Genomic DNA, 26,303 nt, shown 5'->3' on the forward strand with positions numbered 1-26,303 from the left:
CTCAACACTACTATTAACAATATTCCAGATCAAATTGGGAACCTTCATGTCTGTTTCGACATGAGGCAAAAAGCCTCTTTGTAGAATAAACAAAAGTAAATTTAGAAAAAAAATCATAGTTATGCATTTGAAACATTTATCAGAATAACTTACCTCCATGCTTTATTTTGTTTTCTGAATCTTTCTCATTTGCAGCACAGTCCTGGAAGAATCAACACGAGCATTAGGAATTAATACGAGCATTAGAGTCTGCTATAACTGTATACTGCAGGTACTAGTCGTGTTGTGTGTGTACAGTTTAATTGGTCTTATCTAAGATTAATTAAACCTTCTAGTCACAAAAAATATGTATAATATTTAACAGTTGCCAGTACATCGCATTGTATTTTCTAATTAAGAGTGTCATAATGTTTTTAGTATAACGGGGGATAAAGAACCATACGGGATCAAACCGTTTCCCCCCCGAGGAATGTTCTTGAGGTTAACTCCACAATGAGGGCAGCGGGGCAAGACACCATGCATTATTGCTTTGTTTGAAAGAAACGACAATAGCTTGTCTCCCTTTGAATGGAAGTTAATCGGTGTCTAAACAGTGGTGGTTGCAGAGTAGTGAGGGGCGGGTTGTCAGAGGAAGATGAAGGAGACAAGCTGTTTACTGAGAGTCGAATCCGTGGCAGGTAAATCCACTGTGAAGGAATATTTTATATTTCAACCACTGAATTGTTTCACTTACGGTACAGGCTGTGTGAAAAACTATGATCCATGTATGCACATACATATACTGTATATTATATATTTACCTGAATGAATGTAGCCAGCAGGACACAGCTCATCTCCTGCTGCAGGATGACCTTGTTTTGGGGGTTGTTGTAGCAGGCCGAGATGAGGGAGGGGAAGAGCACCCTGATGAGGCGCGGGTGGCTGAAGTACTGGAAGGGGAGCTGACACAGTTTCTGCAGCACGCTGGGCTGGCGGCCAGACTGCACTATCACCTGGAACACACATGGAGGCCAGTCAGCCACTAAGCCAGTCAGGCGGCCAGTCAGTGGCACTGTTGGTTGTAAATCACCACACTGTCCCTCCCACATGTAAATCTGCCACTAAAACAACACACAAACAGCCATTAGGCGTAGACCTGGGGGGGCACAGCCTCCCACCACGCGATTATGGGCTATAAAACACAATGATGGGGTGTTTTGGTCTTTCTTTGTACCAACAGCAACAGCAGATATGCTTTATCATGAGAAGGAAATGTGAACTGATGTCATCATTAGTGGTTAAAACTTCACTTTCAAGTTCTGTGTTAAGCTCTGTGAGCAACACTGAAGCAAAGAATCAGTGCAAAAGCTTGTTACCGCCCCGTAGGAGGGAAGCTCAGGTTGAGAGGGCATTCAAAGTGCAACAGGGGGAATGAAGGGGTGGGTTGGCGGGTGAAAGGCAGGGTGAGCAAACCTCCACCAACAGTGTGGCCACCCCCACTTTGAGAAATGAGCAATACCATTAATGGAATTTTCACCCTGCTCTTCATCACAGCCTGTCAATCACACACCATCACATCCGGGCCACCAGTATTAAAACCAAATCACTTCCAGCCATATTTGATTAGAAAGGGGACTGCTGCAAATGAAGGGGTCCCGGCCTAATGCTCTGGTCATCTCCCCTGAGTCTGAGAAGACCATGAGCACACCTCCGAGAGCCAGGGGGTCAGAATGCTAAATCCTGGCTGAGAAAACGAGGCACTACTTTACAGTTACAGACTATGGGTCTGGGGCCTCAATGCCAATAGAAACCAGAAGGGCAAGGTGAGGTCCCCAAGTCACGGTGACATAAATTCACGAGATTTACAAGATTTTAAAAATACACTCTCTAATACTCTTCCATTGGCTTCTCCTTTGATAATGCACTCCAAGTTTCAACAGCAGGATAAACAAAGCGATAATTCATCGCTTTTATCAGTTCAAGGTGAAGCTTCTCAGAGCGGCCCTCTACAGCGGCGTTCAAAGGGACACAAAACAGTGCCACTTCCTATCATGCTTTGTTTAAAGGATGCATATGGATAGGTCAAACAATCTAAACTTTAATGCATTACAAATACTTAAAAATGTTGAGAGCACTGCATTTGTCAACCTGAAATGTGAGTGTTAATTTTTGCTCTTGTGTGTTTGTGTATTGCATTAAATAATAGTCTGGAGTACAGTATTAAGATGTAGACAGTGCTGTGAATGTGTGTGTGTGTGTGTGTGTGTGTGTGTGTGTGTGTGTGTGTGTGTGTGTGTGTGTGTGTGTGTGTGACAGTGCAAGAACTAAATCCCCACAGTTTCACTGACTCAATAAGTGTTTTTCACAAAGGAATGTGGGACTCCGACAAATTCATCCACTCACGGAAGAAAAAAAAAAAAGGCAAGCTCTGGCTGTTTTCAAAAGTAGAGCTGTTTATTTTCACTGCATGTAGTTTTAGCATTTTCATTCTACTTTCCATTAAATCCTCATCATATTTATCTTGTCTGTTGCAACATTGCTCGAAGAAAAACTGGCTCTGGGGAGGGATTCATGCAGCTGAATTCATCAGGAAGCCAAAACCAAAAAAGAAGACGAAAAAGCTAAAGAATATATTTATTCTTGGGTTTTAGTCCAGGATATTTATGGTTTAGGTATCATAATTTAACACCAAAGCAAGTGTTGGATATTTGAGCAGGGGCTCCGAGAAGATCCAACCCACAAATCACCCAGCAATCTCATAATCCTACACTACGCACAGTTCCATCTTCAGCTGCCTAAACAAATTGTCCACCCTCAAGTGCCTGACGATGCAGAAAGACATAAAACAAACCTGGTGGCAGGAAGAGTATGGATGTTACAGAAACTGAATCTTCTGCCAACTTTCCACGCCTCTACCAGGTGAAGAGCAACACCAGAGCCCAAAATGGTTTCCAACTAAAGATTATGCCACAGCGTTGCCTCTCCCAGCTCAGCTGAAGTATCTGCAGCTCAAAGCCTGACATCATAAAACTAACAACAAGCATCTGAACCCATGCATCTGGCTCGCGTATAACGCAGACCCAGTAAAAACTCAAGTGTCTTGGCTGCTCTGTTCTTTCTTAAGTTCAGAGACCTGGCATTTTCAAACAGAGTTTTATGACGCCTCCATTACATAACTTCCTCACTGTCCACAATGACAACAAAGTGTGTGTAAAGTTAATGTTCTGAAACGCAAACAAATTCTCGGGAAAACCCAGAGTCGAAGCAGACAACCAAAGTCAAAGCAGATTTAGGAACGGAGAGGAGAAACCAGAGGCAGTCATTTTCCCGCCGTGCAATAAAGCACAGTATGAAATAGCAGAATCAGGCTGTGTGCATGAGGCTGCAGCCCAGCTGGATAGGGAAAATACAGGATATAAATCTCATACATTTCTAATTACACACAGAAGACAAGCGACGATCTTGAATGTGTAGAATAATTTCCATTCCCTGTAACGTCTAGACAACACCTCAGGAAGAACAGCGTCAGAGCCGGGCCATATATCTGACACCGAATCCACAATACAAACCAGATCCATCCGAGTGGAACTGCCTTACTGATAAGACGAGACGCACAGCATGCGCCACAAAACAAAGTTAGCCAAATAACTGCTCGGTGCCTCTTTACAACATTTACAAAGGCTGATTGAGACGTGCACAAGACGCTGTGTAAATTACCTTTGGACAATTAGATGCTGGCAATGCAGACATTGACATAGACACTCCAACTTGACTTTTAAGGCATTGTCAGTGTTTTTAAAATCCCATAAAAAAAACTGCCGTTTACACAATGAAGCTTAATAACTCTTTATTTATCTCAATGAACTGATGCTGTCATTCCCCTCCAGATCTTTACTGCTGATAATTCTGCTCTGAAACTAACCTGATGACAGTGTTACAGACAAATGGAAACTCCTCACTGAAAGGTCTGCAGGGATAAAAATGTCCTCAGCTTCACTTAAAGTCAGTTGGACCTGCGCTCACCCTTGAAGCAGAGTGTAAATCATCTACAGAGCTAACAATCAGGCTCTCTCTTGCCAGTTAGTGGAGAGTGTGTCTGTCTGTGTTACTCTGCCTTTGTTTACTCCGTTGTGTGATACACTGTGTGTATTCCCTGGTGCTGGCTCCCTATGGTCTGCAGGAGCTGCACTTACCCTGCAGGCAGTAACGGCTTGGTTGTCTTGGCTGTAATGGACTGCTGAAGGGAGCGTTTCAACATCAGGTTAACAGGAATTACAGGCCGAAAGCTTGGCTTAGGCCTGCGGGGCAGAGGAAACGCCCTTGTAGAGAATGGGAAGAAGAGGAATGACCCCACAGATAAGGCTGAGCTCTGGAGATGTGTGTGGGATGTGAAGTCTAGAGGTGATCCACAGCTCTTGTGATGCTTACAAGTATAAAAAAAAAAAAAATGTTTACAAAATATAAGCATAGGAGTCAGGTCTCATGAGCCAGTGCAGGGAAACGATACCATTACGCTTCTAAAACGTTCATACGCTACCTGAAATTAGACCCGCTTCTGTGTGCATTTGTTTGTGTCGCTTACTTTGCTTGCGTGTGTGTGGCCTTTTATATGTACTGAAAAAAATGCAAGGTTTTCTTTAAGATTTCCACACTGCTTGTGTCTTTCTAAGGCGCAAGCAGGAATCAGGTGGGTTAACGTGTCAACAGTTTACAATTAAAATCTCGTCAGCTCAGAGATTCAACCGATCATCACCACAGATGATTCACAAATGAATCACTGTATTCAAAGACAAGGAGATTACCGGCACATACCTTTCAGGGGAAAAAGGAAGTGCAGTTACTTGTCAGTTGCAAAATACGTGTCATTTCTTTTGCCTTTTTTATGTCAAAAGGTCTCTGGGGATACTTTCAAGAGACAATGAAACATATGGCTACATGGCTCGGTGGCCCCCACAAGCAGAGAAACACTTAAAAACCACACAAGCATACATATGTCACTCTACCAATGGCTTTTTGTGTGACAAGGTAAATTATTCATGCCCTCAGAGCTGAGGGAATACATCACTACATATATACTGCTGCTTCACAGTTCAGCCCTCCCTCCCCATATGTATGCATGCGCGCGCATATATATATATATATATATATATATATATATATATATATATATATATATATATATATATATATATATATATATATATATATATATATATATATATATATATATATATATATATATATGTATGTATGTATGTATGTATGTATGTATGTATGTATGTATGTATGTATGTATGTATGTATATATATATGTATGTATGTATGTATGTATATATATATGTATGTATGTATGTATAGAGATCTATCTATCTATCTATACACATACATCTATCTATCTATATATCTATATATATGTACACATATATACACACACATACATATCTCTATCTATCTATTTATCTATATATGTATACACATATATACAGTCCAGTATACACACGTGTGTGAATACTGTGCTGACAGTGACACCAACGCACGGCCTCGGGTTGGGCTGCTTTTGTATTCTGCCAATGCTTACATTAGATTGAGAAAAGCTCAAGCTGCTCTAAATATTCTCCTTAACGCCATCCATCTTGGTGCGGAACTGAGTGGACGCATTCCAGGAACTGGACTACTGGCAAAGATCAACTCTGTGTGGAGGTTGTGTGGGATCTTGTTTCCCGACAACAGATACTTAAATATGATATTTCTTTTTGGACTTTCTTATGGGCAGTATCCAGGTTATGGATTTTGCATCAAATTAGCAATGTGTTTCTTCACCAAAAACAGTCAAGCGCGACTGCCCCGTTAACATCGCTGTGAGTGTTCAAAGATGAATCATCTGTCACCCACTTAATTTAATTTTCAGTTCTCATTCAATTATTCAATATAAAATGCAAATGTAATCTGACCAACAGATGCTAATTCTGTACATCACATTAATTAAATTGCATAGGAGCGGAGTAGAAAGCACCATGGTCCATGGTGGAAGTCCCTTTAATTAGAAGTAAAGGAAATCTGGGAAAAGAGAATCAGCCTATAAATAGTTGTCATGGGGGTCGACTGCTACCGTGCGGACATAAATGACATATCAGAGGTTTGAGGCTGAAGCTGTGGCGGCTGCCTGTGTGGGTCAGGCTTAACATAATCAAAGCCCAGCCAACTGTAGCATGGCTAATCAGGGGCCCGGTAGACGGGCCATGCATGACAGCCAATTACACAGCAGCCAGGTCTGCTCCATCACATCCTGCTCACATCCACAGAGTTCTTAAATAGTTGTAACACCGGGGCCAGCACGCTGCTCTGCTTTACCAGGAAGGAACAATGGGTTACTCTGTGGTACAATGGACGACACACAGACCCAGAGCAAGAAGGTGCCAACTCATGAATCTTTGAACAGGTGCTTTTTGTTACAATTACAAAACTACACCCCTTTTCTGACAAATTATACAGGAAAAGATCAATAGTAAGATTATATTATTGTGCTCTTCTTAACTCAGCAGACAGCTTTTCAAAAACTGAAAGAATGAAATACAGCTGAAATTAACAATTACCAGATTGAAGAAAATGTATCAATTACAATTTTAGCAAATAATTAATTAAGAAACATTAAAGTAGCTTAATCTATTACTTGGTAAACAAAAAAAAGGCAACTATTTTGAGAATCAATTATTTGATTCCATCTTCTCATATTATGAGCTTTTCATGCTCGATGTTTCCATAAGTAAACTTTGAGTAATTTAAGGTTTAACCTGTTCGGCAACAAGCATTTTTTATACATCAAGTTAAGTTATGGGGAATTTCATTTAATATTAAAAAACATTTCTTTAAAAAATAAAAATTCTTAGAAAATAGTCGTTACATACATATGAAGTGAAAACATTCAGGATTTGGAGCACAGTGAAGCTGTTGCCCCCTCCTCCTTAATTGGTATATTGATAAATAACGAAAGCAAGTAGTAAGTTACAGCTTTAAGTATTGAGATATATTTTTAATATTTAGAGTAGTTTGTTTTTATTAAAAAGAAAAAAAGTCAATACATTTCTGTGCAGTCATTGCAGGTTCAAGCAAGTTTACCTGGTTGTCCGAGTGGTTCACAGTAAAGTAGCCCGCACAGATGATGACTTCGTGCAGAAGCTCCTGAGAGGAATGCTGGGTACAGTACCAGAGCAGGGAGCTGACAATGTGTCGGAAAGCTAAAGACAGGCCCTCGGCTCCTAGAACAGACTGACAGGTTACGGACAAAACATGTTAGTATGTTTTACAGTAAATTAAGACAAACATTGTGATTACAAAGAGCTCAATACAATAACAATACAAAGTAATGAATGACAATAAGTTTTGCTGCTGGGAACATACATGGCATAAGAGTATAAGCAACTTACACGGGGTGCCTCCGCAAAACACCCCAATCCTGCTCAGAAATGAGATGCTAGAACCGTCTCACAGACAGTATTTATTAAACATGTCCGTGTGACGGAGCACCATAAGATCATCACTATTCCACTGGAAGTTTGTGTTCGGCATTTCATTCATGGATGTTACAATGCTGAGAAGCTAAAGACTGTTTTTAGGCCTTATAACTTCTGCATAGAGGGAACATTTCAAACTCATTGAACCAGCTGTCAAATGGAACTTTTTGTTTCGTTATGCAAATTCTTATTTAGCAATGGTGAAATAAATTTAGATTAAAAAAAATAAAACTGTTTGAAACGTTACTTCTTTTGGAATTACAGGTTTGTTGCTGCATATTTTTCCAAAATGCAACCACTGCATAACCCTGTACATACTGCACTGAACTCTTTAAAAATTCCTTTCTATACTAATTATTGGGAGCTGATGCGGCAGCAGAGCCCATTAAGGCTTGTATTCTGTTCATCCCCCGCAACACCTACTAGCCGGTGCTATGCAGGTAATGTGAAACACAAGGTGATTACAACCCTCGGACAAAAAAAAAAACAAAAAAAAAACATTATTTAAAATGTTCATAAAACTCCGGCAGTGAAATGCTTTCATTTCCAGCTGTTTTGAGTTGCCCGAGCGGAAGCTGCTTCAAAGTAATTACCACAAGACATTAAAATAATTAACAGCATTCTTGCTTGCTCTTGTGCCTTCCCGTCTTTGTGGTGACTTAGCACAGTGAAGCTGTCGCCCCCTCCTCCTCAGGGTGGGTAATGTACGGCCCTGCATACAGTGATAATCGCTCGTGCTCCATCCTAACTGCTGACCCACCGGGCTCTATTCAACCCCAACCACTGACCCGGGGTCAGAGGGCAGTCTTGTGTTTATGTCCACAGGTCAGCTTTGTTCGAGGGAGAGTAACTCCTCTTCTCATGGATCTTAACAAAGGAACTAGCATCAGTTAAAAAAAAGAAGAAAAAATTAAATCCTGGGAGTATCATTTAAATATTTGTAGGAAATGGTACCACATGTGATAAGGGACATACCATTTAAATTGCTCTTTCAACTGTTTATTTAAATGCCAGTTTGGTAATGCAAAAGATACCAGCTATTCCTTTAAGAAACCGTGTGCTGTGAATATTTTTCAATAAAATATATATAGTATAATAAAATATCTATAATACAGAAAATACTCAAACAAACATCAGATGCAGAAATAAAAAACCCTTCTGTCACAAATAGCTAAATCTACTTGATCTTTATGAATTGATATATTTGTAAAAGTGAAAACTGAATATTTTGTATGATACCTGGAAGGCGGATAGGTCAAGCAGGGCAAAACTGTTGAGGAAGCGGATGCCTTGTAAAGCCACCTGGATGACCCCAGGGCCGTAGGGTTCCTGACTCTGGGAAGAAGACTCTGGCGAGAAACTGTGCAGCAGGATACAATACAGAGTATGCACCACTCCCACCAGGTCTGTGGACTGCAGCAGGGCCGTCAATCCAGTCGGGTCCTGGCGTTTATTGTCAAATATACTTGGAGCACTGGAGAGGAGGAGAGGGCAAGTGTGTTGTCAGCGAAACCAAAAAATAAATAGTGCTCATAAATAAATACACACAGATATGATACTTGGTAACACTTAGTAACATTTAAGTCTTTATTTGTGACTTTATGCTGCTTGTTAAATGCAAAAACATTTTTTTTAAATAGGAAATAACTGAAAAAACAGACTACGGACACAAATAACAGTCTAGACCATGACAGGTTCTAGATTTACTCATCAGACAAGGGCTCAAAGATGACTTTCCCTTTAGATGGGAGATACCCTGTTCGTGCTGCTGTATTACCTGACTCAACAGACTGCTGCATGTGAAAAAGCATAGACTTTAACATGTGTTGCATATTGACATGTTGGATCACAGCTGCTCCTTAAGTTCATCTTATGCTCCTCATGTGCTTCTGTTTATTTATGGAATAAGTTGTATTAGTGTTTGCATGCAAGGAGCTTCCAATCGGTTTCACTTTTTTAATATAACTGGTCGAATTCACTGCCAGACAGTTTGGGTGCAGCTGAAGAGTGGGACATTCAAGATTTAAGATAGTCTCTTCCGCTCCCTATCCAGCTACAGTAAACATAGTAATGCCATGACGTGAAGCTCAAGGCAGCTTCTTCAAGCTGGCGGATTGTACAGCGCCGCCTGACAAGGTGCTGAGTGCTCTAGCACATTTAATCAAGGCTCGCTTGAGAGGATTCAAGGTGATATGTTTGTTTGGTTCCAACAAGATGCCACCATGTTGGTTAAGAGCTTAGTAACATATCCTCTCATTGAACCTCCCAATTAACAACATAGCCAGGAATAATGCTGCTTGGAAAGAGGAGGTACATTAAATAGAAACTTCACAGGATGGAGAAAAGGCGCCAGTCCAGCTACAATTATTTTAAAGAAAAGTTGTCATGCTAGGAGCTTCAAAAGATACATTTAGGTGAATCATCTAATCATAGAGAATGAACAATTACAACATTTTAAAAACATTAAATAAGTTGAAAAGTATTATCTAACCATATCAGTACCTGCAGGGTCAAACTATACCCCACACTTAACATTATTGCATTATTTTGACTCTTTGACTATTTTGACTCTACACTGCAATGACAAAGAAAATGTGATATGAATGCTACATCAGTGTTATACATTCTTCTCAGTAGCAACCCCGAAGACTCTGGTGAAAACCCTCGGCTAGTACAGACAGACAATTTAAGACTACCACAGCAGCACAAGCTATGATTTGCAGCCATGAAGAAAGGAGGGTGTGTGACCTCTGGATGGAACCTACAGCGCATGCTGATACTTGATGTTAGCCAACAGGCTCTGCGTGAAATATGCTGCTAGGCAAGAACACAGCCTCCTAATGCCATTATAATCCCCTGACACAGCAACTGGCATGGCCAAAATATTCTTCAAACCCATTGAGCATTCTTATATACACAGAGAAACTTGGCAGAACAAAAGCTTGCTGGCTGCTGTATTGATCATAACACTGGTCTCATTAAACCTGCAAAGTCTGACACTATGTTTTCTCACAGATATTCAGTGACAAACTGCCGTAGATATATTCTACGTTGCTGGTGTGAACAGCTGGTCATTGTTGCTGCTCTACCTTGCCAGCTGCAAGGTAGAGCAGGGTGACACTTCAAAACACAAATAGAATATCATAATGTCCTGCCAAGGGGTGGGGTTCTTATGAAAGGAAACCTAATTGGCTTGATTGATACCTATATGCTACAAGAAAATTACAATGTATAAGGCTTGTATCAGTTAAACTTGTATTGCAATGCACAACATCAAAGCACATCTCCTTGGTACCGTGGTCAGCATTTATTTTCCTTTTAAGTGAGGAATTTGGACACTGATGTCCCTTGGTGTGACTGTGTGCGTCGCCTCCGTCAGCGGCGCCACTGAACCTCTCTGAGTGGAGGTCACTGTAGCACACGTGGGTGGGCTCCCCCCACGCCACAGGCTAAGGTTTATGGTGAGTGACAGAGCACTGGGTCAAGTAGATGCCTATCTCTATCTGCAGTAACGACAGCTTAGCCAGCTAGCTGGCTGGAGGAAACGACCTGCGAGCTGATTGTAGAGGAACCACAGTCTTTGTTTGAGGAACCAGGAACCTCATCTTTATGGATCCTTGTGACATTAAAGAACTGACAGAAAAGTGATTGTGTGTTGATAGGAGGAAGCTCAAGAGATCACATGTGTAAGAGAAATTGCTCACCGTCCGGTCACGACAAAACACAGCTTACACATGCTGTGCATCAGAGCTGAGGCTTGCTGGAGGAAAGCAGACATCTTAGGAAGCTCGTCTACCGGCCCTTGGATCGACAAGAAGCACCCGTACAGCTTGTCAATCAAACCCATGTTTACGACATAGCTAAAAGAAACACACAAGAGAAAAGAAAAACATGCAGTGGTTAATATAATTTACCCCAAATGTACGACAGAAGACTTCCTTTATATAAAAAAGCTCATCTCACACCGGCAAACAAAGGCCTTTACTGTGCATACTTCCACAGCACTGCAACTGAAAACGGATACCTCACCTAAGCCCTCCACCCCTGCTATTACTGCAATATCTCCAATTTGTCTTTGCCAATGACAGGTCTCATGATCATGTTCCCTGTACTCTTTCAGCCACAAATCATTGCTAATAGTGTCATTAGACTGTTGTTGTGGCCCCTGTGCTAGCCCAGCTCCGGGCCCTTAACAGTGTGCTAACCCGGGGCCGTCTTCTCACAGCTCCAGTATGCTTGGACCTTTGGATTCCGCTCAGGCACCAACAGCTTACACAAATCTATACAACACTACAGCTGCCAATCAAGGCTTTCTAGTAGCTGATGTGGTCACTGGAGCCATGGATCCTCTTCTAATCATCGTCTTGACTCTTCCCTTCTTACGCATACCTTTTTTGTCAGAACTGTCACTCATTGAGGTCCCCCTCAAAACAGGTGATTATAACCGTTTTCAACCTCCACTGCAGGTCATTTGACACTTGAACCAAGGCCCATTGTTTTGACTTGATCCTCTTCTAAAGCTTTATGTGGGTTGAAAGGATCTTTCCTCACACCGACTGATTTGTACAATGCTTGCTCTCCGTTTGACAACCTGCCTGGTGGTCGAACTTGCCATTTGTTGTCTCAACATTTAGAACAATGATAAGGAACTAAAAGCACAAAGAGCCAAACCGAAAAACTGGTAATAAGAGGAAAGGAAATGGCGATCTCCTCTCTACATGATATATGGGTTTGCATAATGGGAGAGTGTTGCAAAAGCTAAAAATGTTTTGATCTTTTGTCCTCACTAGCATATACATTATACAAGGCAGTAGATGTAAATCTTGTGCTCGTACTTGGGATTACCAGTCTGACGACACCATTTTTCTCAGGCCCTCGCCTGTCTCCAGGGTTACGACTGGGTCAGTGGATGAGAGTGGTGGGCCTGTGCAGCTGCTCCGTCCAGATGAATCATGGCTTGTGGGAGGGGTGGTGGAAAGACTGCACTCTTCCACAAGGCTTCATCAGGCCGGGCCTGCCTTTCCTCACAGCCCACATTTCTCCAACACAGCCCCAACTCCTACAACCCAGACCCACATGGCTAGCTCCAACGCCAGGTTCAAGGAGGCCTTTCAAAGCTTTGGAAGTGCTCTTTGTTTATGCTACTTTGTGCCCTCCCCCTAAAACGGATTTTACTTGAAATGTGGTGCTGAATGTGTGGAAAAAGTACACGCTGGAAGGATGCCAGAATACACCCTCATTCTCACACTACTCCCATTCTAACAAGACACCAGTTGGACCATTTCCAAGAGATCTGACATTTTGTCAGCCAAATCTTTACATAAGGCACGCTGTTGAGGATATCAGAGGTTGACCAACTCTCAACCCAGTGAAGAGGAGTAGAGGAGGGATGTACTAAAGAAGGTAAAAAGGTTGTGAAATGAGAAAAGAGGTGCCATATAGGAGGAGGAGAAACAGTGTCAGTAGTACAGAGCATGGGAAGGAAAATACCTGATTAAGTCTTGTGTGCGCGTGTTGAAGGACTCTGTGGCAGAACTCTTGACCTTGGCATCTGGGGAGGAAATCCATGTGTTTTCGACTTGTCCAGACTCAGAGATATGCGGCCACAGGGACCCCAGGATGGTAGCAATGGTCTGCAGCAATCCTGTCGTCAAACCCTCAAAGACTTGTTTGTTCACACTGCGCCCAAAAATAGATTTGTCCTCATCTGGGACATACAGCTGCAAGAATGGAAGAAAAATAATGTTAAGGGTAGGGTAGCTTACCTATATACTATGAAAATAATAATAATTAAAAACTGTGTTATTTGAGAAAAAAAAAAGCTCTAATGCAGACATCTGACAGTATCCAAACCACAAAAAGGACAACATAATAAACAATAAACAAAAGAGGGCCATTGAAAATTGCATGCACACTAATGTTAAACGACCTGTTTTTGATTTGCAAAATGATTTTTGCACATTATTTGCACATTTACTGAGAACATTCACCAGCTTCAGGCAGAAAAAAGCATTAGGGCATTTTCCTCAGCCACACAACAAAAAAGCTGTGGAAACAAGTAAAGATGCTCTAAGCATAAGCTACATTGTGACAAGATAAAGCCCATTTAAAAAGGCTATAGAACAAAATGAAATAGGGAGTCAGCCAAGCATTTCTCTTCACATTAAACACACAAGCAGAGGGCCCCGTTAAAATATAGTGCTACTGCATAACATGGAAAACCTTGCATAGGTAAAACCTTCTCATTTGGTCTAATGGTTGGGGTGCATGCTGACAGCATAGGTAAATCCACCGACATTCTCCACAAATCTAATTAAAAGGGTACATGCTCATATGGCAGTGCAACCCCCACTGCTTTACTCTATTGCTTACACACACGCATACCAGAACATAGACATACACATGAATACACACTTAGTCAAGCAATAAAAATAAAAAACTAACAAAATTAAAGCTGTGTGGAATTTTAAAACTTTTTTTTGTCTCACTTGTAAATTGAATTACAATTTATCAAAACATGAATATGTTTTGAGCCTAATTCTTAATCTGCATTGGACACATGGAGAACAGTTAGTTTGTCTCCTGCAGTGCTGTTGGATATGTCAGTCAGCAGAGCAGCTGCTGGGATATGTTTTATATAAACCGAACCAAACGGGCTAACCTCTCCCCGTGTGCCCTAAGGAAATATGACTTCTTTGGATTGGAACTCACTCACTGGAGAAGCAAGCCCCAGAAGAGTTCATGCATGTACCACAACCCAATGCCTGTGCCTTGTCCTGTCTATGTTGTGAGTGTAGGCGGCCCCAGCGAGCCGCCACCGTTAGATGTTGGAGTGGGCTGATGTTTACAGTCCTTCTTACAGAGTGCTGAAGGATATGGGCTGACATGTCGCCGCAATACAGCCTGCGCTCTCACATTCCCTCAGTCGGGAGGCATCTGTGCAGAGACTGGGCAAGCGCTTTGTTACTCGCTGGCTTGTGTCTTGCTCTGTCTTTCATTAACACTGTGGCAGGAACCGACACGAGCAAAAAGGCAGGGTTTTCTCAGCGGTCAAAGCACTGTATATCAACAAATTAATGTAAAGAAAACAAAGGAAGGTTTAATAAAAAGACTAAATGAGTGTGTGGCTTCGCTAGAAAGACTTGATCACGCCTTAAATAATGTCTCGTAATGTGCTGGGACGCGTAAACTTACTGTTAGCTGATGCAGCAGCAGATCCATGAGGAGCGCTATCTTGTTGCTAAATAGCACATAGGAGCAGCTGGGGGGGCAGCAGGAACATGCCAGGTAGTAGGTATTTATAGCAGCACAGAGGGATCTAACAAAAAGATGACAAATGGTTATTGATCACGAGTAAAAAAAAACAAAAAAAAAAACACACACACACCTCAAGGCGGGCTGCTACTCCCCTTGTAATCCGTTAAAGAAACACTATTACTGGGATGTAAATGTCTAGCCCTGGGCACTGACAAGACTATCTGCAGTCATCAGGAAACCAAACACACTCTTCTGTATTTGTGGTTATTTAAGGGTGCAGTTTGTCTTCACAAGTCAAAAGCATATCTCACTGACAGCGCGAGTAAGAAGCCGATTTGAGGAATAAAACACTCATATCAGCTACTTATGTGGACACTCCCCTCACTACAGCCACCTTCAGAGGAGCTGAGCGCAATATCAGTCCCATCTTGGTTGAGATAGCTCAGCATTTCCGCTGGAGAGATAACGCTACTCCTCTCAGCAGCTCCTCAGTGCTGAAGCAGTCAGCATGCCTCTGCTCTAAAACAAACCCCAGAGAAGATTAATGCCTCAGATAACTAACCATCGCTCTGCTGTGACTACTACTCCCCCTCGCTCCCGTTTCATCAGTTAATATTTTCTGACAACTGTATATTTTAGCCATTGGCAGAATGGCGTGTCCTATCTGCTCGCTGGAGGAAAGGAATCTGCCTCTCCGGTGCCTAAAGTAGGCCGTGTTTATTTCAACTGGTAAACATTTTGATATCTACTGAAACCTTCACATCTGCTGCACGTTTTTGGTCGAACCACGCTGGCATAGGAAAGGAATATAGATTAGACCGAGGCAGAACCAAGTCTGTCGATAACTTCCTCTATTTTTTGCTCTGCATGTGCCAGTGGGCGGATCAGTCGTTTTGCTGCATCATTATTGACATTGCAGAGTACAGCTGTCAGACGTGGAATATGGTGTTAATGTGAGAAGCACTATATTTTAGTGATCGGATAGTGTCCAAATCTGACATCAAAGCTTACTTCCGTCAACCTGAAACCAATAACAGAGCAGAGCTCTCTTGCAAATTGTTAATGTCCTATATGGCAGCTGTATTGACAGTAATTTTATTAAAGCATAAAGACAGTGGAAAACGTTAAGCCATAATGTTTAAGTGCACTGATTGAGCAGTCTGTGTGGAGCAAGAGGTGAAGTAACATGAGATCTCAACCAAACTGTGCCGTTTCCAGCCATGCTGCATCAGGACTCTCGTTTTCCTTTGAACTTGGGACAATGATCAGCTTCTATGTAAATACCAAAATGACAACTCAACTGCTTTTTCCTCAAATACAATTTTATAATGTAATGTTTCAAACAGCTTATGCAATTCAAGTTGTGGTAACTGACATGCACATTTCTCAAAAAGACAACAGCTACTTTAAGTCACTATCCTGGTATTTAAGGTCATGTGCCTGTTGAGTAAAGTAGAGCACAATAGCAAGGATATCATATGACCTATCAGAGATAAAAATGACTAAGCAGGACTGACTTGATTACTGTCAAAGAGCTGTTTTCTCAACAGCCAGATAGAGTTCATCTTGTTCAATGGTAGTAGTCAGGTTACACCTGTGACAACTGAGATTTGATGCTCTCTTACTTATAAATGTTTTTTTAACGTAAAGTATACCCGGGAGCAGTAGTGTCACCATTTCTTTTACAACAGCTTCAATCCTTCTTGGAATGCTGCCATGCAAGTCACTATAATGTGATATTCAATCGTTGCTTTAAGAAGAAATGAAGACAGTGGTTATCTACTTTGAACTCTGAACTTCTCGTAAAGATTTAGAGAAGTTTTAGATCAGCTGAATAAAGAGGCAAACAATTCTCCTATCTACGACAAAGTGTCAAGGACAACTCATATTAAAACGTATTGTTTGTTACATTTGACCCATGCAGTTTCCACATGGCACCTTTGCCACACACATTGCTTTGTAATGAAATTATGGGAAATGTGTGTGCATTTAATTTAATTTTTTAAAGGTTAAGCCACTTTTAACTGTTTTATCTACATCAGACACCTTTTAAACAAAAATCAAATGCAGTTTATCCGGCCGATGATGTAATGCTTCCTGAGAGTGGTCCCCTTGTCACATACTACTTTGGAGTATAAACAGGGAACTCTAAAAGCTGAGCTTTGAAAGAATAAGGTTAGAGTTTAGTACAAAAAAATACAAAAGGAAAGTAGTATTACACACCAGTGATTTTAGGGCTTTGTGAGTTTTAACTCGCGGCATGGTTGAATTTTCCTTACAAACTGACAAGTGTATTCTAATTAAACCACTTGACTTCTGTCAAGACAGATTTGGCCCTCTGGCTTTACAATCGACTCCCTCAACTGCTCATGTAATGAGCATAAAATTGCTTCGTAACACAACTAATCAGGCTCGTCTTTGGTCGTCTCTTCAACAAATGAGGAGGCTGTCAAAGGCATGTTTGAGTTATGCCCTTACACCATCTTGTACAATGAGCCATCACAATGATCTGTCTTTGGTTTCCTCCCACCTAATTGAGCTTGATGAGCACGACACCTGATAGTCTGGCCTCCCTGGGATTCTCACTATCTCAATACCCCTCATGACAGCTCCAGTCAAAGATTTTGTAGAACAATTTGGTAAAGTGCCACACCGGCCTGTCTCATGTTGCACAAAAACTGTGTAGGGACTGATGTGTGCCAGTCTATCTGAGCACGCAAATTTCCTCCACCACTATGGGTTTCCATTACTCTGAGAGATTGTGCTTTACAGTTTCCTAAAATGAATGAATGAATGAAAAGTACTTTATTAATCTCCAAGGAGAAATGTTTTAAAATGACCACAACCACTATCCATTCAACGCATGATCACTCTTATACCAATTCTGCATTGAAGTTGGACTTGAGAATGGAAGCGAGAGGTGAATAATGAGCAATGTAATCTGCCCGTATACGCCAACCAGCTTAACCTTACACAGCTTTGCAGGTAAATTGGTATTCCTTGGCTATTTAGATCCATAGAGAAATGAGGCCAAGAGTTAGAGGGATGGAGCACATCTGATCCTCTCACCCCTCTGGGGGCACTGCCTGGGTGGCCAACAGGCCCATGCATGATAAGGTGGAGGCTTGGGTGTAGGGGGGATTGGGTGTGCAATCGACTCTGAAGTTCAACCTTCATATACAAATATAACTTGGTAAGTTTAGTAAAAGCTGAAAGATAAAGCTCGGAAAAAAAAGACAAAGAATAAACTATTCCTGATTATTTGTCTGCAACAGGACTCAAAACATCCAGATTTCACTGCCTGGTCAACTCTCCAGCATACATCAGAAGTAAAACCCATGATCAAGGTTTTCCTTACAGAGTGATATATGGTTATGGATATAGTCCATCCTTCAACATAAAGCCCAGTATAATAGAAAATGGCCAACTCTCAATTCACTTGACAACAAGCATGTAAAAGGGTCTTTATGCTATTTGTCACTGCCTTCACTTATCAAGCCTGAGATCAGTGCTCCTCAACCTGCGTCTCACATTTCTCGCCCTCTGTGTGCGTTTCCTATGTGCGCAGTCAAGCCTGACTGGAGCGACGTTGCAGAAATCTGACCAACTTCCAGATCGGGTTGAGTCCCTTCTTCTTAAACAGGGTAAATTTGTGTTCAGGGGAAGAAAAAGAATCCTAAGCCAAAATAAAAGGTGAGGAGGCAAATCCATTTCCTTGTGCTGTCAAACAATCCCTTCATTCACTTCTATCTAAATGACATTTAATTTGATTCTGCTGTTGACTCTCTGATACCCTGAGTGCTTCCAAGACATCTACTCTTGCCGTCGTTCCACACTGGCCAGGTAGAAGGGGGAGAAATCTGATGAGCCGTCACACAGCATCACGCGCATGAGCAAAAGTACACACACACACACACACACACACACACACACACACACACACACACACACACACACACACACACACACACACACACACACACACACACACACACACACACACACAAATGGTGGAAAACATCCTGAAATAAAACCACAGGTAGCAGGTCTGATTTCACAGGATACACCAGGTCATGTGAGACAGTGGTGGAAATACAAATTGTGTTAACACTCAATGTCCAAAGACCCCTAAACCCGTCACAGGAGATTACCCTCATAACTCTGCTCTTCTTTTTAAATAGAATTTGTCAATGTACAGTACGACTAAAATATTACTCTTAAATTAGAGTTTTAGCTCCCCATATGTTTATAGACGTTTGTTTTGTTCCGTTTGTTGTTTTAAAAGCATAAGTTGTGTGCAGGCAGTAGGGTGCTGGGGTCTAGTGCTGAGACCATTTACAAACAATACAGAGGTCTTCTCTTCAGTGACCCCTATTGGAAGACATAAGGGCAAGCCGAGTAAAGACACGAGACATCTTTGACAATGAGTTTGGGTTTAACTTGGTAATATATAACTAATGTGCAGTTTTCATAACGAAAAGACAAAAATTATTCCTCTACCCAAATCATCTACCGCAAACACAAATAAGATACCATTATTTATTTGGTTGTCGAGGACAAAACTGCTTAAACTACATAATAGTAATTATATATACACCGTATACTGGGTACTTCACACAGTACATATATAGTTAGATTTAAATGTATTAGTCAAATTATTATTTTCAGCTCTGAGATATCTATCTATCTATCTATCTATCTATCTATCTATCTATCTATCTATCTATCTATCTATCTATATATAGGCAACGTAAATATAAAATAGCTGAATAAATGATTAGTCGATTGAAAAAGAGAATCAGTGTTTGAAATGGAAATATTTACAAATGACTTTGCCTTATTAAGATACATATATACAAGACATATACATATGTTGTATAATGGTATAAAGGGATTTCAGCATATTAAAGTTCAAGAATATCCCCAAGAAAATGAATTAACATAATGAAAAGCTAATTAACTAATAAAATAAATGTATTTGCATGCAAACATTTTGGATGTCATTGTACATTGTGAGATTTCATCTGTGCAGCTGAAGCTAATGACAGTGGCAGCATAAACTCTGATCTCCACATTCCAGTGACCACAGGGTTACACCAGGACATTAGAGGAGCCTCGCAGAGGAATTAGCTCATTAATGTAATGGTAACAATATGGAATCAGCCTCCCCGGGGAGAGATATGGCAGGAGCATCTCCGCAGCTGCCTTTTTTTGTAAATCACTCAGCTTATCTGGTCGGAGGAGGTGATCAATACGGAGGCATCGCTGTAAACAGATAATGTAGCGCACTCTGGGGCGAGCGTCTACATAGCAGCCCATTAGGCCACACAGCCATCCAGATGATTGATAGTGATAAGTAGACAGTCGGGCTGCGTCCTTGTGTTGCATCTCGTCACCCACTCCCAACTACACTGACCTGACTGAGGTGCATCACAAGGTTAAAGTGTGGCCACTCTTGCACTATACAAGGTTTACAAAACATGGAAAATAAAGATTTGTTTGGATTCATAAAATAAAGCGCTTTTTTAAAATTTACACCCTATAGCTGTAATGTAATAACTAAATGAATTCACCATGGGACAAGCTGTTTAAATCTACACTAAAGAACATAAAATCTATGTGGTCAGCATGAACGTCTTCACGGTGCTGGATTGATGTGTTCATCAAGGGCTTATCTCCGGTTTAGTTCTTGGCTCTCAGCTGGCAAACTCTCAAGGGTCCAGCAGTATGAGCGGCGCAGGGTGAACTGACAAGCAAGCTGGTGAACTTTGGTATTAAGCTTGATTCTAAACAAGCTACTGAAATAACCTATTAGGCCTCGAATATACCGTAGTGTGACTACTGCTAATCTCATGCTTGTGTAAAACTCCTCAGCAGAGAAACCTGTTTAGCCATATGGGAAAGGTTTAGTTCAAGACCATTCTTTTAAAATATTGTATAACTCACTCCCCATTGAATGGGATTGGTGTGCAGAAGGTAGAAGCACAAGGGCCCAATCTTCACCTTCTTTCCCTTTACCACAGCGTGTCATGAAGATGTTTTAAAAGCCAAGGAGATATTGTGTGCACTTAAGACAACACACCGTGATGCTCAAATGTGCAAACAAACACTTTGTGCAAGAAGACAGTCTTTCCATTTAAGATAATAACATTTCTTTAAATTCAGAAGTCTGCTTGAAATTCCCTCAGATTACAATGATTGAGGAAGAGAGAGTAGAAAAAAAATCAATATACATGTGATGGCCTTTAAAAGCCTTATAAATATAAGAAGCATTTGTCCATTAGGAGAGATTCAGAGACCAGTAAATGCTAATGAATGGGAGTGCAAGGCCATTCGGGTCCATTACAGAGTCCCACTACTGAGTATGGCAGCCTCTCTGAGGTTATCTACTGCAGGCCATGCAAACACCAGACCCACAACTCAAAAATACTCTGCACTCTAAATGATAGATGGGACACGTGTGCTTTTTGTGTTTCGAGAGAAAAGAATGGAGCACAAATTGATTACGGAAATGGAAATGCTCTCAATTTCTAGAAGGGCACCGCAGTTACTCATTAATACATTTTGAAGATATTTATTGAGATGAAACAGTTATAAACAATGATATAGTTGGTTAGTTGAGATTAGCTCACTCACTTTGGGAAATTGCAAAAAAACAAAGAGAAAGGAAATAAAGAAGTCTGTTGTCAGTAGGGTCAGAGAAAGGATACAGTCAAAGAGAAGTCACTGGGAAGAAGGACAGCCGTTTGAGCCTGTGTGAATAAATAGCTCAAAATAGACTCTCGACTAGATTAAGTAGTATGTAGTCTACCTGTCCTTTACCTTTTGTAAACACAATCAGAAATGCAAATACTAGCTCTATTTTTTCAACTCGCTAAACTGTATCCTAATCCACCTTCACATACACAGCCAAAGATAAATGTAAAGATGTATAATAATAATATTTTATGAGATAAAAACCATGATAAAAACCATCTATTTAAAAAGAAGATGTTATAATACATTTGTGTTTCCAGTGGGGTCAGGATGCAGGTGCTGTTCATTATAGATCATTCATAGACACAGACTTACAGGGAATATCGGTCAATGCAGAAAATCCCTCCACACCGGTTCTCATTCTGACAATTAACCTAAATTTAGACTTACACCTAGTCAACGAGATCACATCCACTCATGGCTAATGTCATTCCTGATCTAAACAACAACTGGTCATAGTTTCAGAAATCAAACCGTTCCCATTATAAGCTAAAGAGACAGCTCACCCTGCTGGCTTAAACAGAAACTTGATTATAAGTCATGATAATAAACCTAAAGGCAGCGCAATAATTATTTTTGTTTTGAGTCGAGTAAACTCCTGAAAAAATAACATTCAACATTTGCTTTTATACATTTAAAGTGTTTCTTTTACGTTCATGAAAATCGAAGTATTTCAATTTGCTAACAGTACTCACTTGAGAGGAATACGAGGAACTGCAGTGGGTGTGGAAGCAGCAGCGACGACCTGCAGAATTTGTTCCAGAGCCGACAGGCCGCCGCCTACTTGGAAGGCCACTTGGTCGGCATTGTTCTGTAGAGGCAAGAACAGAGAAAGAGAGAAATGGTGAAGCAGAGGTACAGTCAGGGGACAATAAGCCACAGGCTGGACAGGGGATTACATGGCTCTCACCAGAGAGGGAACCGCTCTTTCTCCAAAAGGGGCGAGGGATTGAAATCTGAAACAATGTGATCCCAACAGTATTCCTGTTTAATCTCAAAAGTGAAGAACCCGGCTCCGCCCTACAACAGTCAAGTTTCAGTGGAAGGCAAACGCTCTGCAGGCTCCAGTTAGCACCGGGGTGGTCTCAACGGATGACCACGGACTAAGTGAAACAGAGAACATGTCACTTGGCCAAACAAAGAAGGGGGGAAAAAAGCAAACTAATTAATCATTCTAATAGAATAGATTACTGGGGGAAAAATAACCCTTATTATTAAACTGAAGTTGATAATGCATTGTATCTACTACTGAGCTAATAAAGATGCAGCATTTCTATTATTTCACCTATTGTGTCAGCATTTCAGAGACTTTCCTGCCTCACACGCTGGCAAAGGAGCTCCTCTAACACTTGTAGGTACTCTAAGATTGGACGATTTAGTCAAACACACTCAATGTTGTAAGAACCTTTAGATCTAGAGTGGTGTTTTGGCTCTAAAATGGCTCTTTTCAAATGATCCTTTTCTCTGCGTCTTGTTTATTTTATAATACAAGAAGTACAAGCAAATATATTTTAGGTGGGTATTTAAAAATATATATTCCTGTAAACAGAAAAAGTTAAATATATTTTTAATCATTCAAATGGGGCCCATTTTAACAGAAACCAACTGAAATGTAAAAGATATGTGAAGAGGTTAATGTCATTTGACTTCCTGATCACTCAGAGGCGGTATCTAAAGTCGCTCTGTAACTCAAGTCAAACTAGAAGGAACACATTTATAGTTTCACAGTCAAACTGATTAATTTCAACATCAGGCTATTATGTGGACATACAGGTTTTTATGTCCACATAACTTTTGTAGAAGTTTAGTATTTCCTTTATAAGGGTTTTATGAGTAAGCTCTACTTCTTTTTTTTAAAATTAATTGTCTACATCTTTTGTCAACCGACAAAAGTTTTCACATAATGTTTTTAATAAAAAAAAAAATCTGCAGTTAAGTTAAACCCATTGCCACATTTAATTTCTAAGTTACATTATTTTTTTTCTCACTTTACTTATAACACATAAAGAAAATCACAAACTAACATAGGGAGCAGAAAAAGTCAAGTGCACTAGATTTATGAACACATGTAAATAGTTAGGTCCTGTGCTCCTGTGATGATAGAGTAATTGGCAGTAGGTCAGATGCTGTTGCTACAGTGTCTTATAAATCAACAAGTACAAAGCCAGAAGCGAGCGCTGACTTTCAGGCATGTGTGTTCCTGGGTCGACAGGGAGGAAAGGAGCTGGAGGGGAGCTGCTGATGGAGGGCCTTCTTCACACAACGGCAGAGGGCCGTGTTACACTGCAGGTCACTCCTACATCTAATGAGGTTACTGGCTCCTCAGTGATGTGACAGCACAAAAATCCAGCCACTTCACAGTGCTTTTGTTCCGCACATGGGAAGTCGCCGACAAGCCTGAACACATTGAGAGAGAAGTTCTTTACCAAATTACAGATAAGCTCTTCTTCTGTCATTCATGCCCGCTGCAGAGGTAACTGCTTCTCGATTCAGGTGGTGCACACGCACAGGCACACGCACAGAACCATCTTTTAGGGTTCTGGACAAAAACATTATCAAACACTCTAAAGACCCTTTGCCTTTAACATAATGAAAAATGTCTCAAAGCAGTGTTTGTGGAAAAACTTCATTATGACCGTCTTTCTGTACGTTGCCAGCAGTTTCCAGGTCTAATCAATTGGGTCTCAGTCACTGAGCTTGGTTTAACCCCTCTCTTAACCCTCCCATCAACACACCTACCTAAAAGCTTCTAGGCTAAATGAGAAAAGGCAGTTCTTTCATAGCAGCTTATCAAATGGTATTAAAGGGGGTAACTGGGACCTGCCCAGTCCTGGCTGGGTTTCTTGGCTAGTCTGTGTCTTTTCTGCTCTGCTGACAGATTTATCTGTTGTGATGACGGAACAATACAAGTGAAGAGGATTAGGTTCAAACTAACAGACATACTATCTTTAGGTGGTCTCTGCATGCAATGGTCCACAGAAAAACAAAGCAGATACCAGAGTCTTACTGTGAGAACACCAAACGCATAATGTTTAAAGTAAAGGTTTGTTTAGCAACACACGTCTGAGCTCTGCAAATGTTGATCTTTGTAAAAAGTTGATTTTCGAAGCAAATGGGAAACATGTCATTTCTACAAAACCTAACCACGGACGGCAACCAGATTCAGGTTTGTATAAGTTAGATAAAATGAGTAGATATGTTACCTCCCCATGCATTGAGGCTAAGAACAAAATCAGAGAGACTATTGGAAGCATAGGTGGCTAATGAATGTTGGCATTGTAACAAGCTAGGCTAAGATGGTAAACTTGACAATCATTATACTTAATTTAAGTCAGCATGAAAACATTTTCATTGTGTGCATGTTCACATGCTGACATTAGCATTTAGCTTAAAGCCCCCCCCCCCTCCCTACCTCTCCTTAATGCATATTTACATGCTCACAGAGCTTCTGGTAAAGCTGTAGAATCTCAGTGTTGTTTCACTTTTTGAGGGTCAAAGCAACACATTGAAATTCACTTGACATACACACAATACTACTTAGTCTTGGAAAACAACTGCATAATATCATCTGTGGTCAATGACATACGAAATTGCTTTTATAACGTCGGCTCACCATTAACCCTTGTTCTAACTATTTGTGCGTAGGTAGGCTGAACAATGTCCCAGAACTTCAGCATCTCTGAACTGAAAACACACAGATGAAATTCATATTGAGATTGTGGCTAAGACAGCTAACAATCATATTTCCCAAAATGAAGGAGTGTCCCTTTATGTTCCAATCTGTCAGTGCCAGATCACACCCCGACAGAAGCTACAACAAAACAGAGTAACAGGATGAGCAACTACTTTTCAATGAAATAGAAAAAAATGAAGACCATTAAGACACGAGCGAGGAGGATGGCTCCTGAATAATACAAAAGGGGGAATCTTATCCAATTATTGTCCAGGGTGACCATTGTTACCCCAGCTGATGGGAGGCCAGAAGCAGCTGGTAATTCCTGTAACAGTGTCCACAGACCAGCAGCCCAAATTGCACTTTGTAGGCTCCTCCCATCAGACAATTTAATTAAGGTAGACAGAAGGGCACAACCTCAGTCCTGCCCCACCAACAGATGGACAACAACTGGCGCAGTTTATTAAGATCTGTGTTCAACTTTAATCTGTACCTTCAAGTCATGAGTTTCCTCTTTCACAACTAAAACCCAACAATGAAAGAGACAAGTATGATCACCCTCTCCTTACACAAGTTTTATCATTATTCTGCTTCATGAAATATTTTAAGCGTGGTAAACAAAGCTCTGTAGGCCGAGTACACTGTAAACCACAACAGAGCTGCGGGAGTAAACATCTTAGGGTTGAGTATAAACTTGTGTGTTTACAAGACATGATGGCATATGATTCAGTAGACTATATGAGTTCTGGGCGAACATGGCAAAGGATAATTCTACAAACTGTGTTTATTCAATAAAATGAGCCAAGATTAATCAAAGGCCAGAGTGGCGCAAAACCAAACTTTCCACAGAAACCACAGACAGCTTCTAGTTGTAACGAATACACTAAGAAGCTTAGAACCATTTCACTCCCTATTGGTCTTGTGGTGAGGAAACAAACATGAGACTGCTTGGGACAGTCTATAGTGAGAAAATGCAATTACATTAGAGCTGCAACTCTTAGATTGTTTCCGATTCATTATAAAGTTACTTTTTTCAATGAACTATATTATTAAACACTCACATGGCTACCTCCATTATAATGATAAACATGTGATAACATTAGAGCTTTAATTTATTCATTCATTTG

General features: G+C 40.8%; 1 protein-coding gene across 2 annotated transcripts in view; it reads right to left on the reverse strand.

Annotated features, from left to right (window-relative positions):
* Positions 1-26,303, reverse strand: part of scaper (S-phase cyclin A-associated protein in the ER) — a 54,418-nt gene that overhangs the window by 862 nt on the left and 27,253 nt on the right. For both annotated transcript variants that reach the window (XM_068603345.1, XM_068603344.1), the window contains 8 exons: positions 22,199-22,314; positions 14,685-14,808; positions 12,981-13,210; positions 11,195-11,350; positions 8,730-8,964; positions 7,096-7,245; positions 801-992; positions 154-202 (listed from right to left, as the gene is read on the reverse strand). In XM_068603345.1, the coding sequence (XP_068459446.1) occupies positions 154-202; positions 801-992; positions 7,096-7,245; positions 8,730-8,964; positions 11,195-11,350; positions 12,981-13,210; positions 14,685-14,808; positions 22,199-22,314 (1,252 nt within the window). The remainder of the gene's footprint in view (positions 1-153; positions 203-800; positions 993-7,095; positions 7,246-8,729; positions 8,965-11,194; positions 11,351-12,980; positions 13,211-14,684; positions 14,809-22,198; positions 22,315-26,303) is intronic.

This window comes from Clinocottus analis, unplaced genomic scaffold (genome assembly GCF_023055335.1).
Source record: "Clinocottus analis isolate CAN_PGR_092001 unplaced genomic scaffold, fCliAna1.0.p SCAF_6, whole genome shotgun sequence".
NCBI classification, from domain to species: Eukaryota; Metazoa; Chordata; class Actinopteri; order Perciformes; family Cottidae; genus Clinocottus; species Clinocottus analis.